The sequence below is a fragment of the Sarcophilus harrisii genome, chromosome 2 (genome assembly GCF_902635505.1).
Source record: "Sarcophilus harrisii chromosome 2, mSarHar1.11, whole genome shotgun sequence".
NCBI classification, from domain to species: Eukaryota; Metazoa; Chordata; class Mammalia; order Dasyuromorphia; family Dasyuridae; genus Sarcophilus; species Sarcophilus harrisii.
Window position 1 is genome coordinate 644317744 of NC_045427.1, and position 17433 is coordinate 644335176.

Sequence of the window (17433 nt, forward strand, 5' to 3'; positions counted from 1 at the left end):
TTGTCCAGAGCCACCCAGCTAGTGAGGGTCTAAGGCAGGGGTCCTCAAACTTTTTAAATAGGGGTCCAGTTCACTGTCCATCAGACTGTTGGAGGGCCAGACTATAGTAAAAACAAAAACTTTGTTTTGTGGGCCTTTAAATAAAGAAACTTCATAGCCCTGGGATAAATGTCCTTAGCTGCTGCATCTGGCCCGGGCCATAGTTTGAGGAACCCTGGAAGGTTTCATTTGAACTCCAGGCCTAGCTCTCTAGCCACTGTGCAAACTAAAGCTTCCTTACTAAAAGACAGAAAAGATGTCATTAACCCCTTTTGGAGAGTATTGCCTTTTGGACTAGCCTGATAATTGTAACTTTTAAATGATTTGAATTTATGCAGATCTTTTTGTGTGATGCTTAATTTTGGGGGCAGGATATGATTATGAATGTTTATAAATTGCATTTAAACTTAATTCTGTCATAATAATACTTTCTTTTAAACAACAGGACAAATGTGCATTTCAAAATATTAGCATTATAATGTGTTCAATTGAGCAGGAGTATGAGGGTGTTATTTAAAAAAGAGAAAAGGAAAAAAAAAGAGAATGGGGTTGAGGCTCTGAGTCCTAATAACAGAGAGCTTTGCTGGGGTCCTATGGCTTGCCTCTCTAGAAAAGATGTAGTTCATGGCCCTGCTCTAACATTTTAAGTCTTCGGGACCAGACACAAGTCACTTCATTTCTCTGAGCTTCTGTTTCATCATTTATAAAGTGGAGATAAAGCTCGCACTCCTGCCTTTCCAGTCCCTGAATGTCACACCTTTTCCTACTAGCCCATCATCCCCAGTTGGCAAAGGTGTGTAAGAAGTTCATTGGCTCTTACTCTTGCCATACGTGCCATATTGGACATCCATCAGGCTTCTTGGACTCTGTCCAAAAGGGGACTTGTTTTCTCTGTCCGCCAAATATCCTAATTTCTGTTGAAGGCACTACTAGTCTTCTGGGCACAGAAGTTTGCTATCTTTAACTCCTCATTCTTGTTTACCCCACTTAGTCCCTTAATTGCCAAATGCTGTTGTTTCTGCCTCCTTGACATTCCTCCTGTTTGATTCCTCCATGGCTACCATCTTGGGGATATCTCATCTATATTATTATTTCAGACTTCTTATTCATCTTCTGCCCTAAATCTTCAGTCTGAGCCCAAGACTCACAGCTGAAGTACCTCTGCTCTGACTGACCTTCTCTGGACATGCTCTTGGCTGCTTCTTGCCTTGAGGCAATCCATACAGTTAGATAAGCTTCTCTTTGTTTTTAAAGGCATCTTACTGGGTCTCACTCTACCTTTTGAATTCTGTTGTTTCTAGCAAACTAGGCCGCCTGCTGTTCCTCACACCTGCCCTTCTACCTGTCATCTCTGTGCCTCTGACACCCTTCCATTGAGAGTTCTTTGTTAACTCCAAAAGTCTGCTCCAACAGCACATTCTGCAAGAAGCCTTCTGGACCTTCCCACTCCAGTCCCCGAATACCTCTAGAGTATAGGGGCCTCGTTTATGATTGTATCTTTACCACCTAATAGAAGTGTCCTGGATCCAGCAGTTGCCAGTTGTGCTCTTAACCAGATTGGTTACTTCTGAACTGTAGTGGAATCTCTTAGAGGTGATTGTTATGAAGAAGACAAGGAAAATACCAATTAGGAGGCAGAACAGAAAAAGCTCAGAACTGTCATTAGGATCTAGACCAGATGTTCAGTTTGAAGCTGCCAAGACCAGAGCCTGACCACAATAAAACTGCCCGTTCAAGCTGAGTTCAGACAAGAAGCTATTTATAGGTGCTGCTTTCAACTTAAAAACCGTGACTTGTTTTCTTTAGCTTGATGATGTCCTAATTATTTCCATGGTTATTTCTTATCATTAAAATCAACAAGTTGATTACCTTATTCAGAGTAACTTTATGCCAGTTTCCAGTCTGGGAGCCACTGACAAGGCTTGTGGTGTCAGGGCCTTTTAGTGGAAGAGTCCCCAGTGCCCATCATAAGACTCTGGTCTGGTCTGATGACCAGGAGGTGAAGCTGCCCCTGAGCTGCCAATGGACCACAAATGGGTCATGGGCCTGTTCTTAGTACAGAATGGCTAACAAGTTTTTGTTTGATCTCAAGACCTGAAAGTAGCTGCACAAGCCACACCAAGTTTCTTTATTTAATATTCCATGGGAACAATAAGACCTTTTTTCTAAAAATTTTTCTTCTCTTCCTTTCCTTTGCCCCTTCCATTTCCCCCTTCTCTGCTTTGTTCTCTCTTCCTCTTCCCCATCCCTTCTCTTTCCTTTGCTTTTTCCTATTATTTTTTCTTGCATCTCTAGTACTGTTCCTCTCACAATTGTCTCCTCCAAGTAAAAGCTCTCCCTTTTAAGAAATAAGTATACAATGATGAGAACTCTTAAGACTTATAAAAGTTTTCTTTTCTTTTTTATTGTAATTAAATAGAAAAATATCCATGTTCACTGACAGTTCTCAAACTGAGTAGAACATTAAAAACAATGAATGGAAATTGGGATTCTTTATGTAGAGCTTGTTAATAAATATTAAATTGAATCTGTTCCAAAACTGCTCAACTTATCTGTGTTTCTATCTGAATTCTTCCTACTCTTTTCTGTTTTTCTTTAATGTATTCACACATTTTTGGGGAATCATCATTGCCCTCCTGTTCCCCCTATAATTCTTCAAAAAAAAAAAAGATAAAATTCTTTCCCGGTAACAAATATGAAAACCAATTGATTGTATCTGAAAATGTATGTTTCATTCTTTATCACGGTAGCACATCCATTATTTCTTTGCCGAGAGGTAGGGATTCATCATGGGGCTTATGAAGTTACTAGTGATCATTGTATTGATCATAATTCTTAAATCTTCCACAGCTATTTTCTTTTATGAGATTATCCTTATTGTACAAATTCTTTTCCTAGCTCAGTTGACTTCACTGAGTTTATACTATATTCCCAGGTTTTTCTGAATAAATCTCTTTTGTTATTTTTCATAGTGTGCAAATGATGTTTGGTTATGTCCCTAACCACAGTTTGTTCAGTCATTTCCTGGCTGGTGGGCACATTATTTGTTTTTAATTCTTTGCTACAAGACAGTGTTGTGCTACAAATATTTCTTGTACAGCTAGATCTTTCCCCTTTTTAGTTCATCTTTTTGAGGTAGTATTGCTAGGTCTAATGGCTAGCGTATTTCAGTGACTTTTTGATATAGTTCAAAATTGCTTTTCAGAATCATGGAACCAATTTATAGCTCCACCAACAGTGTTAGTGTGCTTGTCCTTTCACATTACTCCCAGGAATTGTCATTTTTCTTTTTGCATCCAGATTCTCAAGAGTTGTTTTTATTTGTATTTTTCTTACTACTGATGATTTGCAACATGTTTTAGTAGAGTTCTTGATAGCTTGTATCCAGGAATTTGTTAGAGGTTGAAAGTCACAGAAAGAGCTTAAAGCGATTAATAAATTGACAGGCTGGGAAGGCAGCTGTGGTGATATGGAAGAAATGGTAGGGTTAAAAGGGCCCCTGGTCTGAGATCTTGAGCAATAATCCTGAGGCTTTTTCCTTGCCTAAAAACAGGGAATTAGAGCTAAATGATCACTGAGGTCTTTCCTAAATTTTCTTAAAGCTGTGACTTTTAAACATAATCTCATCATTAAAAATGATGAGATTAGAAATAAACCTTTAGACAAAGGTAAATACTTGATTGTTCACTTTTCACAGGTTAAAAAACAGTCTTTGGAAAGAAAGGTGATTAAGCTGGACCTTTCCCCTCCTGGGAAGACTTTTTCACATGATTTGACCAATATAATATGCATGTGTCCTCATACATAATCACACATCTACTCTCTCTGCTCCTCATGTAAACTGTTTCAAAACTTTCTAATTTAAAAAACCCTACCTTAGGGATGTATTTGATCTTTAATTTCTCTCACAGATTGTCTTTTGTCATATCAATGCAAATGATTTGCCTAGCTTTGGCTTTTGGGAGGAGACAAAGAACAGCAGATCATAATAGCAGCCTTTATTTTATTTTGCATGCCCTATATTTTCTTCTGTTTATATTATAAATTTATAGGAACATAAACTCAGAACTGGAACTGCCCCCTGAGGTGATCTGGTTTAATCTATGAGATGAATTTTAATGGGTACAAATTTCTGAAGGGGAAATCTTTTGTTATGATATACTTGATCTCTGCTTAAAGATCTCTACCCGTTTGCTCTTGGACAATTCTGAACATTGTAAAGTTTTTTTTTTTTTTATATTGGACCAAAATCTGCCTCTGTAGTTCTTCAGTTTTGCTTCCTGTAGCCAAGAAAAACAAATCTAATCTTTCTTCTGAGCGACCATCTTTCAGATTTTAGGGGACTGTCTTTTCATCCTACCAAAAACCCAAACCAAAACCCAAACAACCAACCAAGTCTTAGCCTTGATTAAAGTTACTAATGTTGAACAGAAGAAAGATCTGACTTGAAGATGGGCATAGATCAGATTAAGATTATTTTTGAGATGAAAGTTGACACTGATTTATTTAAGACTTTTAATTATATTGTCATTTAGCCTATGAACTTTTTCATCTTCCCAGCAAAAATTACTTGTTTTTTTGTTTTGTTTTGTTTTATTTTTTTTTTTTTTTCCAAATTCTTGTCTAAAATCCAAGTATTTTTTATCTGTGGTATTCTGTGGATTTGTTGGCAAGGCTGTTACCTTGTTAGAAAAAAAACAAATAGGGTTTATCTGATTTGAGTTCTTATTAATGAACCATTGTTGGTTCACATTGATAACTACTTTTTTTCTGAGGGGTTCCAAATGATTTTTTAGTATTATAATTAAAATTTTTTTTTGGGGGGGGGGAGAAATTAAAGTTAATATCACTGGCCAAGAAAAAAAAAAGGAATAAGTTAGAAGCCTTTTTTTCTTTTTTTATTCATTCATTCATTCATTTATTTGTTTGTTTGTTTGTTCGTTCATTCATTCATTCATTTATTTATTTTTATTTAATAGCTTTTTATTTACAGGTTATATGTATGGGTAACTTTACAGCATTAACAATTGCCAAACCTCTTGTTCCAAATTTTCACCTCTTACCCCCCACTCCCTCCCCCAGATGGCAGGATGACCAGTAGGTGTTAAATATATTAATATATAAATTAGATACACAATAAGTATACATGACCAAACTGTTATTTTGCTGTACAAAAAGAATCAGACTCTGAAATATTGTACAATTGGCCTGTGAAGGAAATAAAAAATGCAGGTGGGCATGAATATAGGGATTGGGAATTCAATGTAATGGTTTTTAGTCATCTCCCAGAGTTCTTTCTCTGGGCATAGGTGGTTCAGTTCATTACTGCTCCATTGGAAATGATTTGGTTGATCTCCTTGCTGAGGATGGCCAGGTCCATCAGAAGTGGTCATCATATAGTATTGTTGTTGAAGTATATAATGATCTGGTCCTGCTCATTTCACTCAGCATCAGTTCGTGTAAGTCTCTCCAGGCCTTTCTGAAATCATCCTGTTTGTCATTTCTTACGGAATAATAATATTCCATAATATTCATATACCACAATTTATTCAGCCATTCTCCAACTGATGGGCAGTTATGGGTTGTAAAGCTGAGCCTGTTTGTAGAGATAAGACTGTAGCAATGAGGAAACTTCACTGAAGGTTATTTCTCACACTCCCCAGCACTATATTCTTCTATCCAGTTCTGAAGTCTCCTGGCTATTACATTAACCAGACACCACTTCCTAACTCTGGACATTCTTTCTGCCCGTCCCCCATTCCACTCCAAATATTCATAGGGACTATTTGTGTCCAATTTGTAGTAGAGCCTTCTTACCTCATTGGTCTGATCAGCTATGGTCACACACACCATACCTTGGTTCCAACATAATGATGGCATTTTGGTCCTTTGCCACTCAGCTCCCATGTCTGGAAGCTCTCCTTCTTCTGCTCTGTTTGTTATCATCCCTGGCTTCCTTTAAGTTTCAACCAAAATTCCGTTTTCTAAAAGAAGCTTTCCTAACCCCTTTTAATTTCAGTGCCTTCTCTCTGTTAATTATTTCTAGTTCCTCTATATATCTTTTGTTTCTATGTTTGTATGTTGTTTCAGTCCATTAGATTGTAAGCTCCTTGAGGACCAGGATTGCTTTTTGTCTCTTTTTATATATTTAACATTGGCCTAGGGCACATATAGGTGTTAACAAATGTTTATTGCCTGACTTACTGGAAGCATGATTTTAGTTAATTTGTCTCCTTAACTATAAACCTGTAATTACTGCCCATTACCTACCATTTTGTTAAAGTTCCTTTGCCCTCCAAGGTTGGTAGAATGATTCACTTTTTGCTCTAATTTTACCTACTCTGCTGATCAGACTATTGTTAGAGCTTTCTAATTTGTTGCCCTGCCTCCCATTTTAAAATCCAGTCTTCCTATGGCTGCCAAAATAAATCATCATAAGAGATAATGCCTTTGTAATCTTCCTTCTTTATTTCCCTGCTCCCATGCCCATCTACACATAGCTCTCTCTTCAAGCATCCAATACCCAGAATTTGTACATCCTGCAATATGACCTTTTTAGTTTTCCTAGTCCATATGTCAGCAAAACCATTAGCTATCCCCAGATTTTACCGTAAGCTCAGGAAAAGAGAAGGACATTGTCTCTTTTCTTTGTCTAGATAGGTAGATGCTTGCTTACAGATAGAACATGTAGTATTAGTGCTATTAGTGGTTTGGTTATACTTAAGATAGGACAGCCATTTCATAATAATTTGGGAACTTGATCGATGTTTCAGTGGGAAAACTTGCTCCAATTTACTAGTAGCCAATTTACAAAGGAACTTGTAAAATGTGCCAATAGCCTTTTTAGGATTCTGTATAATGCTTTGCATTTACAAAGGGTTTATGTCTACTAGTTTGTGCCTTGCAATGGCCCTGTCAAGGGGTCATATTTTTCTTCATTTTACAGTGGAGAAAGAAAAGTTCCAAATATTTATGAGACTCAGTTTCCTTATTTGACTTTCCTAAATTCAAGTAGGTGGCAGAGTTAGGATTGGCATTGTTTTGTGCTATCTTCCTGCCATTCTCCTCAGTCCCACCCTTATTGCATCTCTAGCTCTAGGAGCAATGAATCAATCCTACTCTTCCTGGAAAGGGCAGAGTAGTCATTTGCTGTCTGGCTTAATTTACTGTCCTTGTGATTTCCTAGACCAAATACTCCCTTTCTGGCCCCAACATGGATTATCTTCTTTTACATGGTATAAGCTTCTTGAGGTCAAGGACTACCTTCTATCATGTATTTGTTTCCCCATTATTTATTTAAAAGTGCCCGGCACATCATAAATGCTGAATAAAGTTTTGATTTTTTTTTCATTTATTTGTTATTTCATTCATTCCCCTCACATCTTTCAGTATTGAAAGGAACAGCATAAATATAGCTGCTCAACCAGACCAATAATTGTTTGCTCTTGTTTTCCTCTCCTTATTAGTTAATAAAGAGTAACTGACCTTCCCTCCCTGGGCCTGCCATATTAGGAGAACCTCAGCCATTCTTCACCTCATTCTTTTTCACTCTTGAGACTAACCACCTTTGTAAAAATTGCCCTCTTCCCTTCCTACACCACAGTATATATTATCTTTCCCTATTAGAGTGTAAACTTCTACACCCACAATGCCTGATACATAGTAAGCATTTAGTAAATAGCCTTTTTATTTGTCTTTTCCAACCCATATTCTTTCCCAACTATTGATGTCTTTTAGTGAAAATTCATTTATGTAATAGTGCTTAAATTCAGAATCAAATCTTTCTTGCTTATTCTTCTTCTTTCCCCCAAAAAGAAAGTTTTTGCTTCCTGTACCACTTTTCTCTGTTCCTCATTTGCTTTTTCCTATGACTTAAATTCTCATTTCAATGAAGATGACTTCCAGATCTCATTTTCAATCTCATTCTTTCAGGTGTTTCTGGGATCTCATCAGTTGCGTGTCCTACAGGCATCTCGGGCTCAAGCTCCAAGCTGAAATCCCCTTCCCTCAAAGTCTTTGCTCCAGTATCCTTTCTGTTATTGACACTTCTGTCTCATCTCCCACAGGCAGTTAGACCTGAGGATTCTCCTTCCATAATAAACAATGACTGTCTTCTTTCTACTCCTTTTGTGACCACCCTATTTCTTTTTTTCTTTTTGTTTTATTAATGAAATATTTTCATCCTGTCCCCTTCAGGAAAATCCCATTCATTTTCCTTTTCGTCCTGCCCCCAACAATCCTCCCTACCCTTCTGTATTTCAAAATTCCGTGCTAATTGGCCATCTCAAAATGGATCATCCTTTTTCTAAGAGGCCTTTCTGAAAGCTTTAATAGAAAGGCTACTGAATTATGGCTGCCTACGATTTTCTAGTAGTGTGATTATGGGCAAATAATTTCCTTTCTGAACCTCCGTTTCCTCATAGAAAATGTAGGTATTGAACTACATAATCTCTAAGGTACTTTCTAGCTCCAAATGTGATCTATGACTTTCTGATTTCACCTAGATTATTATAATAGTACCTTATCTAATAAATAAAAAAAATCTAATCTATTAAATAAATAATATCTATTAAAATAGTATGTAACTGAGCTTCTTGTCTCCTGTTTCTCCCTTTTTCAATTCATTCTTTATGTTGCTGCCAACATGCTTTTCTTCATTCATTGCTCATGACATGCTGTCATTCTGCTCAAAAGCCTGTTGACTTCCTATTCTAATAAGTACAGCATCAATCTTTCATCCATAAACTCAGGGCCTTCCCACAGTCTGTTTCTAAATCAACTTTTCCAGCCTTGCCTTATATTATTCCTTGTCCAATTCAATGTTCTAGGTGAATTAGACAGTTTACTGCTGCCCCCCCCCCCCCCCCCCCCCATTCTCATCCTCTGTTTTCCATTCTTTGGGACTTATTTTCATCTTTACAGTGTCTGTGTGAACCTCTCCCTCTCTCTTTCAGTCTATCTGTTGATAACCTTTGAAATCACCCCTCTTTCTGCCCTCCTTCTCACAAAGAGGAAAGACATCTCATTTCCCATTACCTGGACCTCAGTACACATATTCTTTTGTATCATGTTTACTTTTGTATATCTCTTCCCTCCACCCAATTCGATTAGATTTGAGAGGTCTGTGTAGTATATAAGTAACTCAGAGTTTCTGGTGCCTGTCGCAAAACTCTTAAAAAATAGTATAAAACCTATATGCCTTGACGATTTATAATGGATTTGCAGAGGAACAGGCCTAGTCACAGCTTTTTAAATGATCCTATTGCTTTAAAATGAAGCTGTTAGTGTCTTTTGCAGGCCATACAGATTGGTTGTTGGATGCCTTTCACTTCTGTTTGAGCATGATTTCATCCATCCTTGGCAAACAGCCAGCTTCAGAGTGTGCTGTTCCTGACTAGACCTGCTAGCTCACTTGGGTGGTAGAAAACCAAGGTTTTTGAAGTTTAGGCTTATTATACCTGATTGCTGTTGTTTAATTGTTTTAGTTGTGTCTGATTCTTCATCATGACCCCATTTGGGGTTTTCTTGGCAGACATACTGGAGTGATTTGTGATTTCCTTCTGTAGCTGTTTTTGCAGATGAGGAACAGGCTGATTTGCCCAGGGTCATACAGCTAGTAAATGTCTGAGGCTAGATTTCAGTCTTTCTGACTCCAGGCTTGGTGCTCTAACCACTGTGCCACATAATTGCCCCCATTATACCTGAGTAGTCACGTTAATTTCACTATGTACTTCTTTCTTTTTATTTACTCTTCAACAGCATTTATATAGTGCGAAAGTTTTGTGCATTGCTAACTAAAATTTTTTTTAAAAAAACAGATTTATACCTAAAACTGGAAGATGTGACGCATAAATTTAACAAGCCCTGTATAATGGATGTAAAAATAGGGCGGAAAAGCTATGATCCATTCGCCTCTTCTGAGAAGATTCAGCAGCAGGTCAGCAAGTACCCATTAATGGAAGAGATTGGGTTCTTGGTGCTTGGCATGAGGGTAAGCCATATTTGTTGGATTCAGATTAACAGTGTAAAACATTTCTGTTTCTCTTTATTTACCTCATGTTGACAATAATATTGCCAGAGTGGCCGTGAAAGGAACTTTTTGGTATATTTGAGGAAAAAATAGACAAAATATTTGACTAACTCATATTTTTGGAAGTGGCAGGAATTTATATGAGGATATGTCAATGCTCAGAAAGCAGATATAAATTTGGTCTGCTTTTTAATAAACCTCATCATAAGGATCCTTGCTTCCAGGTTATAAATGTGGTTGAAAGAGGGAAACATTGTATGTGAAGGAACCCAAAATAAGAATTCCCATCTTTGTATCTGGGAGGAGATGCAATGTTTTTTTTTTTTTTTTTTATGTGAAGCATTGTGATTCCATAATTTCATTCCATCCTAAACTTTGATTTTTCAAATCTTTTTGAATCAGACTTGGCTGGTTCCCATGCTGAATTGGAGATGGTAGACCAGTCATAGGGGTACCTCGAGAGCAGACTGTAATTTCTAGCACTGCCTTCCCTTTAAGAAATTTCCAGACATTGAACATGTCACCAAGCGGTGGGCATCCATTTCTTTTATAATTGCATTTCAAAAGCTGTGAATCATGGGGGAACCATTTGCTTGACTGCCAACCACAAACCATGGTAAGGTACAGTGTATATTGGGTACCCCAGAATAAATAGAAGAACTGTCTAAATATCAGATAAAAGGAATATTGTGAAATTAATGTGGGCATATATTTCAAACTTTATTAATTAAAAAATATAAAGAATGTCACATAGATCACAAGAAGAATAGATTTTTAAAAGATTTTCAAAGAATGGTTTGAGTGATTTTGTGATTTTTCGGGAAAGCACTAATAGTAGACAGAATCATTTTAACAAACCTTAAGGAGTCATTTACAAGTCTCATTAAGAGGTGAACACCATGCCTAGAGTGATTTGTTTATTGGGATCCTTGTCTATTTCTATTCTTTGCCATGTGTAATTCTGACACGTGGTATACTTGAGGACTCCTGGAACTGCTGGAGTGACCCCCAGCTTGTCAAGAAGTCTAGATCATTGATTAAAACCAGAGAACAGATGTTCCCTAATGTACCAGAGAGAAAGCCATGACTTGTATCCTGTTAAGACTTATATATCCCATGCTATTCAGTTATGTTTTATTCCAGCATTTGCCAGCTTGTGTTTAACTTGTCACCAATTCAGAAATTAGTCTTTTATGTGGGGTTTAGTTGTACAGAATCTGTTACATTAATTAGATTTGGTAGATTTGGGTTGGAATTCTGTCTTCTGTATCAAATAAAAAATTTGCATTAAGATTCTATTTGTATATTTAAAAGACAGTTAACTTTGGTAATTCTCGGGCAGATCAGCAGTTTTCTGTTTTCAGTGATTCATAGAGATATCCCTGCTGTAAACACTACCGTTTCATTGACTCATCATCATCATGATCCTTGTCAATGAAAATGGCTTCTTGGAGAAGGGAACTTTTGACCTTGCTGCTGAAGCATCTGGGGGATTTCAGCTGACAAGAGTGATGGAGGGATAGTCAAAGAAAGGCGGGGGAGAGATAAAGGGAACATTCTGATCAAAGTCATTGAAGTAGGGGGTTGTCCACAGGGGATGGTTGGCAGATGGTGCAGTTTAACTGGAATATAGACTGGGCCTATCCAGAGAGTAATTGCAGCAAACTAACATTATAATGCTTAAAAGATTTTAAACAGTTTGTTTCTTCTTATTGTGACAAAGATATTTTTTTGACTGGGATTAGCTATGGAAAATTTTAGATAGGATTGAGTCTAGATTTCCCTCACTTGTTAAATTTGTATATGTAGTACTATGGATTGCTACATCCAAGATTCTCAAAAGCATATATTTGAAAAACAATTATTCATCCACAAGTTGTTAATGAATGAATATTCTTTCATTTTTTTTCTTTGTAGCCTCCTCACTTACCACTTTATCTGCCATATAGCAAACATTTAAGTGCCTGTTGACTGCATTTCAGAAAAATTGAATGGAACTAGAACTATACATTGAAATTTACATGTAAAGTGTATATACTACAGTTATGTCATAAAGAGAAGTAAAATATGAAGTTAAAGTTACTAATTTCCAGTTAAGCCTCATTTACTATAAATAATGTGTTACATTAAATTTTCTTTTTTAGTATTTATAGGTTCAAAGAAAGGTAGTCTTGGAAAAAGAGAACTAATTCTGCCTCTTTTATTATTGAAGATAGAGGCCCAGAGAGTTAAAAAGATTTTAAGATCTGGAACCAGAAAGGGTTTTTGAGTTTGGTGCAATGACTGGAGAACCATGCTTATAGTTGAGAAGATTTGATTTCTGATCCAGTTTTATAGTCACCTTAACTATGTATGTCTGGGGAAGTTAACTTCACTTCTGCCTCAGTTTCTAAATATGTGAAGTGAAGATAGTATAGTAGCTATTATAATAGCAGATGTCTCGGTGTTGATGTGTGACTCAGATGTGAGATATAAAGTGCTTTATCAACCTGCAACTGTAGGAAGCTGAAGGAATTTTAGTTTTTGTTATTAGATAGTCTATCCTCATCAATTTTTTGATAAAGCAACTGTCTCTGAGAGTTAAAATAATATGTTGAAAGGTCACACAAACAACATACTGCAGAGCCAGAATTCTCACCAAGAGATTAAGGGATTAATCCCAGTGCACTTCCAACCATGATCATTGTAAAATAAAACATTTAGCTAGTATGTTTTTGCTCTCCTTTTTGTCATTGTGGTTGCATAGAAGTAGAATTCATTTGTTTATTCTTAACTAATTTTTGACCTGTAGGGTAACTTTAATTTAGATGGAGTTTGACTAAGTAAATTTTTGGGAAGTGTGCTTGGGGGCTTGCTGACTCTGTAGGGCATTTGGGGACCCATGATAGAGACTACATAAAGTGGTCTCTCTCTTCTTGCTGGAGCAATTGGGTTTAAGTGACTTGCCCAAAGTCACATAAATAGGGACTATTAAGTGTCTGAGAGGTCAGATTTGAATTCGGATACTTCTGACTTCAGAGCTGGTGCTCTGTCCACTGCACCAACTAGCTGATTCCCAGTGAGGTCTCTTCTTAGAATTTAGAGTTGAAATTATGGCATAGAAAATTAAAAGAAACAAATATGTTTATTTTGTCATAAAATAATAAGAATTCGTGGCGAAATCTGAAGAATAGCACTCTCTAATTTGAAATGTTCATTTTTCCCTTGGAGTTTAGAACTGATTCTTTTGAAGTGGGGTATAGTTTTTATTTGAAAAAAATTAAATAATTTTAAATTCTTTCCCAGCCTCTCCATATCTCTTGACTTGGAACAATAATTTTAAATCCATATATAAATTGATCACATTTAGGATTTGTAAAATATATTTTAAAATTTAATTTAAAAAATTAAAAATCTTTTACCAAATAACTTTTTATGTGCAATTCTTTGATCCCTTATTCAAAAGCCTTTACCCACTACCAAGTACAGCTGCCTTGGATTTTTCAAATTCCTAATTCCTCCAAAATTTGGTTCTTAGCTACCTTTCCAGTATTTGTGTCTCTTCATAGACTAAGGGAGGGGTCCTCAAACTTTTTAAATAGGGGGCCAGTTCACTGTCCCTCAGACTGTTGGAGGGCCAGACTATAGTAAAAACAAAAGCTTTGTTTTGTGGGCCTTTAAATAAAGAAACTTCATAGCTCTGGGTGAGGGAGATAAATATCCTCAGCTGCTGCATCTGGCCCACTGGACATAATTTGAGGACCCCTAGACTAAGGATTCTTGACAAACTAGATTTCTTAGCCTTCTCAAATCTTATTTCTTTTCTATCTTCCTAAATAATTTTTGAAGTTCCTTCAAAGATTGAGATTTTTCTTTTTGATCATACCATTTCCCATAGTGTGTGGCTTCTCATTCCCCCTTTTCTTCATTCTGCATAATAAAGTCCTTTAAGTCGTTGTTCAGATTCCTCTTTCTGTGAAACCTTCCTTGAATTTCACCCTTACCCTTCCATAAACTATATGTGAGCACTCTATTCTTTTCTTCAATTTTTGATTTTCTTTGGACATTTCCTTTATTTTTTATTTTTAAAAATATGTATATATTTGTATGTATATGTGTGTTCCCAATTGGATATAAAAACAGTTAACATTCATTAAAAAAAATTCTAAACTCTTCCTCCTCCTCTTCACTCCCTGAGACTGTAGAGAATTTGATATAGGATATACATGTACAATCATGCAAAAACATTCCCATATTAAGTCAGGTTGTGAAAGAAAACAGTCAACTCTCCCCCTCTCTCCCTGAAAAAAAAAGTCATGAAAATAAAAAAAAAAACTTTGATTTACATTCAGATTTCCATCTGTTCTTTCTCTGGAAGGGGATAACATTTTTCATCATTTGTCCTTTGGTATTATCTTGGATCAATATTACTGAGAATAGCTAAATCACTCACAGTTGATATAGTATTGCCATTACTGTGTACAATGTTCGGCTTACTTCACTTTGCATCAGTTCATGCAAGTATTTCCAGAAAGCATTTTGCGTGTCATTTTATTTTTTATGGCACTATACTGTCCTATCATAAATCATGTACAACCCCCCCCCCCCCCAAAAAAAAAACAAAAACAAAAAAAAAAAAAACCCTCCTAACAAATCATGCATTACAACTTACTTATTTTCCAAATGTTGTCCCTTCAATTTCCAATCCTTTTCCACCACAAAAAAAGCTATTATAAATATTTTTGTACAAATAAATAGTCCCTCCACTCTTTAGTTTCACAGTCCTTTGGGCATAGTTCTGTGCTATGAAGGATGCTCTGCAGAATGGTTGGATCATTTTACAATTCCATTAACAGTGCATTACTGTCCTAGTTTCTCCACATCCCATCCCATCCAATATTTGTCATTTTCCATTTCTGTCATATTGATCAATCTGATTAGGTGAGTGGTAGTTTTAATTTGCATTTCTCTAATCAGTAATGAGTTAGAATATATGATTCCTTTATCTGAAAACTGCCTGTCTATATGTTTTTTAACATTTGTCAGTTGGGGAATGACTTGTATTATAAATTTGACTCAATTCTCTATATAATTGAGAAATGAGTACTTTATAAGAGAATACTTACTGTAGAATTAGCTTTCTTCCTTCTCCCTCCCTCATCTCCCAGTTTTCTCTTTGCCTTCTAATTTTGGTTGTTTGGTTGTATTAGCTTTGCTTTTACAAAACCCTTTTCATTTATTACAATCAAAATTATCCATTTTAGATCTAGTGATGTTCTATATCTTGTTTGGTCATGAATGTTCTTCTATATATCTATAAATTATTCTTTGTTCTCCTAATTTTTTTATGATGTCACTCTTTTATGTTTAAATCATGTTTCTATTTTGACCTTATCAAGATTTGGTCTGTGCCTTGTTTCTGCCAAGCCGTTTTTGTAGTTCTGAACAATTTTTCTTAGTGAGTTCTTTTTCCAGAAGCTGTGGTCTTTGGGGTTATCAAACACTGAATTACTATTTGAAGGAAAACTTCAGCATAAAATTTTTGGAGTGGAGGAAGGCTTTATTATGTTTCTTGCAAGAAGTGGTTGGCAATACCCCTTTTAGAAAACACACTTGCAATTTACAGAAAGCAGTTTTATTCCATAATCTCACTGCCTTTATCATATACTTTTTAATAGTTTGATTGATATGGCACTAAATAAGTAAATTAATTTTGGTAAAATTGCCTTTTTAAAAAAAAAATTACATTGGCTCAGCCTACCTGTAACAATATTTTTCCAGTTGTTTCTATCTATCTTGTGAAACATGCTTTATAATTATGTTCATATAGTTCCTGATTTAATCTTGACAGGTAGTTTCCCAAGTATTTTATCTTGCTTACAGTTATGGGAAATTCAACTTTTAAAAGTGGCATGTATAATAACTTGGTTTTGTAATTCTGTCATTGAATGATTGAAGTAAGATGATGTGGTGCCTTATAAGGATAGCAAGATGCTTGAGCAAATTCTAATGATGAAGTAATTATTCACAGAGCAAAGCCAAGAAGTAGTGTGATTTTTTTTTTTTTTTTTGGTCATAATAATATCAATATTTTAGAGAACAATAAAGTCACACACGGAAGATAAATTCTCTACAGAGAGAAGTGAACAAGTTTTGCTTGATGCAGACTACTGTATCAGTTCTTTTTTTCTCATGATGTCAACAAATGCATAGATGGAAGAAAAATAAGGAAGTTTTTTGGTGCAAGATATTTCACTAAGCCTCCAGTAAAGATTCTTCATTGGTAAATAGGAATTAAACTTTGTATACTGGGCAAAAATTGTTTCAAAAACAACAGTTTTCTATAAATAAGGAGTTTTATTCAGTATTCATTCTAATCATATTTACATTCCATAAAGTGTCCCCCTCAAAAGATGAAAAATTATGGAGAAACAAAAAATTCCATTATTTGGCACAATTTGGCAATTGCAGTATGTCTAGTAAAGCCAGTGTAAGTGATGGTGGCAGTGGCTGGGACAGCAGTGGCTGCTGCTACTATTACTTCTGTAAATGGGGTTGAAAACTCTTGCCCCTTTCTGAGTTCAGTTATAGGCCATGATAGTGCTTGTTTTGAGGTTGGGTCCTTCTTTGCTCCCTTTGAGGAATTTATTAATACTTTCCCTTTTGTAGGATTATTTAATATGACAAGAGGTTGAACACAAATTTATCCATCAAAATTATAAACTTGTTGCTAAATTTCCTGGTTGTGGAAATTTTTACATTGTATAATAATAATTTTTTTCAACTTTTAAAAGTACTTTTGTTTAAAAGTTTTGAGTTCCAAATTCCATTCCCCTCCCTAGACAGTAAACAGATATAGGTTATATATGTGCAGTTATGTAAAACATTTTCATATTATTTTGTATAAAAAAACACACAACAAAAAAGGGAAGTGAAAGATAGCATGCTTCGGTCTGTATTCAATATCAGTTCTCTCTGTGGAGGCAGATAGACTACTTTGTCATGAGTCTTTTGAGATTGTCTTAGATGATTATATTGCTGAGAATAAGAAGTCATTTCCAGTTCATCGTATAGGATTGCTATTATTGTGTACAATGATCTCCTGGTCTTGCTCCCTTCACTTTGTATCAATTCATGTAAATCTTTTCAGGTTTTTCTGAATTTCTCTTGCTTGTCATTTCTTATAGTACAATAATATTCCATTACATTCATATTCTATAGCTTTTTCAGTCATCTTCCAATTGATAGGCATCCCTGTGATTTCCAGTTCTTAGCCACCACAAAAAGAGATTCTACAAATATTTTTGTACAAATAATTCTTTTCCCTCTTTTTGGATGTTTTTTTTTTTTTAAAGTTTAACTTAAGTCTAACTTAGAAGTTAAAC

At 35.7% G+C, this 17433-nt stretch overlaps 1 protein-coding gene across 1 annotated transcript in view; it reads left to right on the plus strand.

Moving 5' to 3' along the window:
- Positions 1–17433, plus strand: part of IPMK (inositol polyphosphate multikinase) — a 71059-nt gene that overhangs the window by 46017 nt on the left and 7609 nt on the right. The window contains exon 4 of the mRNA XM_031956963.1: positions 9858–10030. Within this exon, the coding sequence (XP_031812823.1) occupies positions 9858–10030 (173 nt within the window). The remainder of the gene's footprint in view (positions 1–9857; positions 10031–17433) is intronic.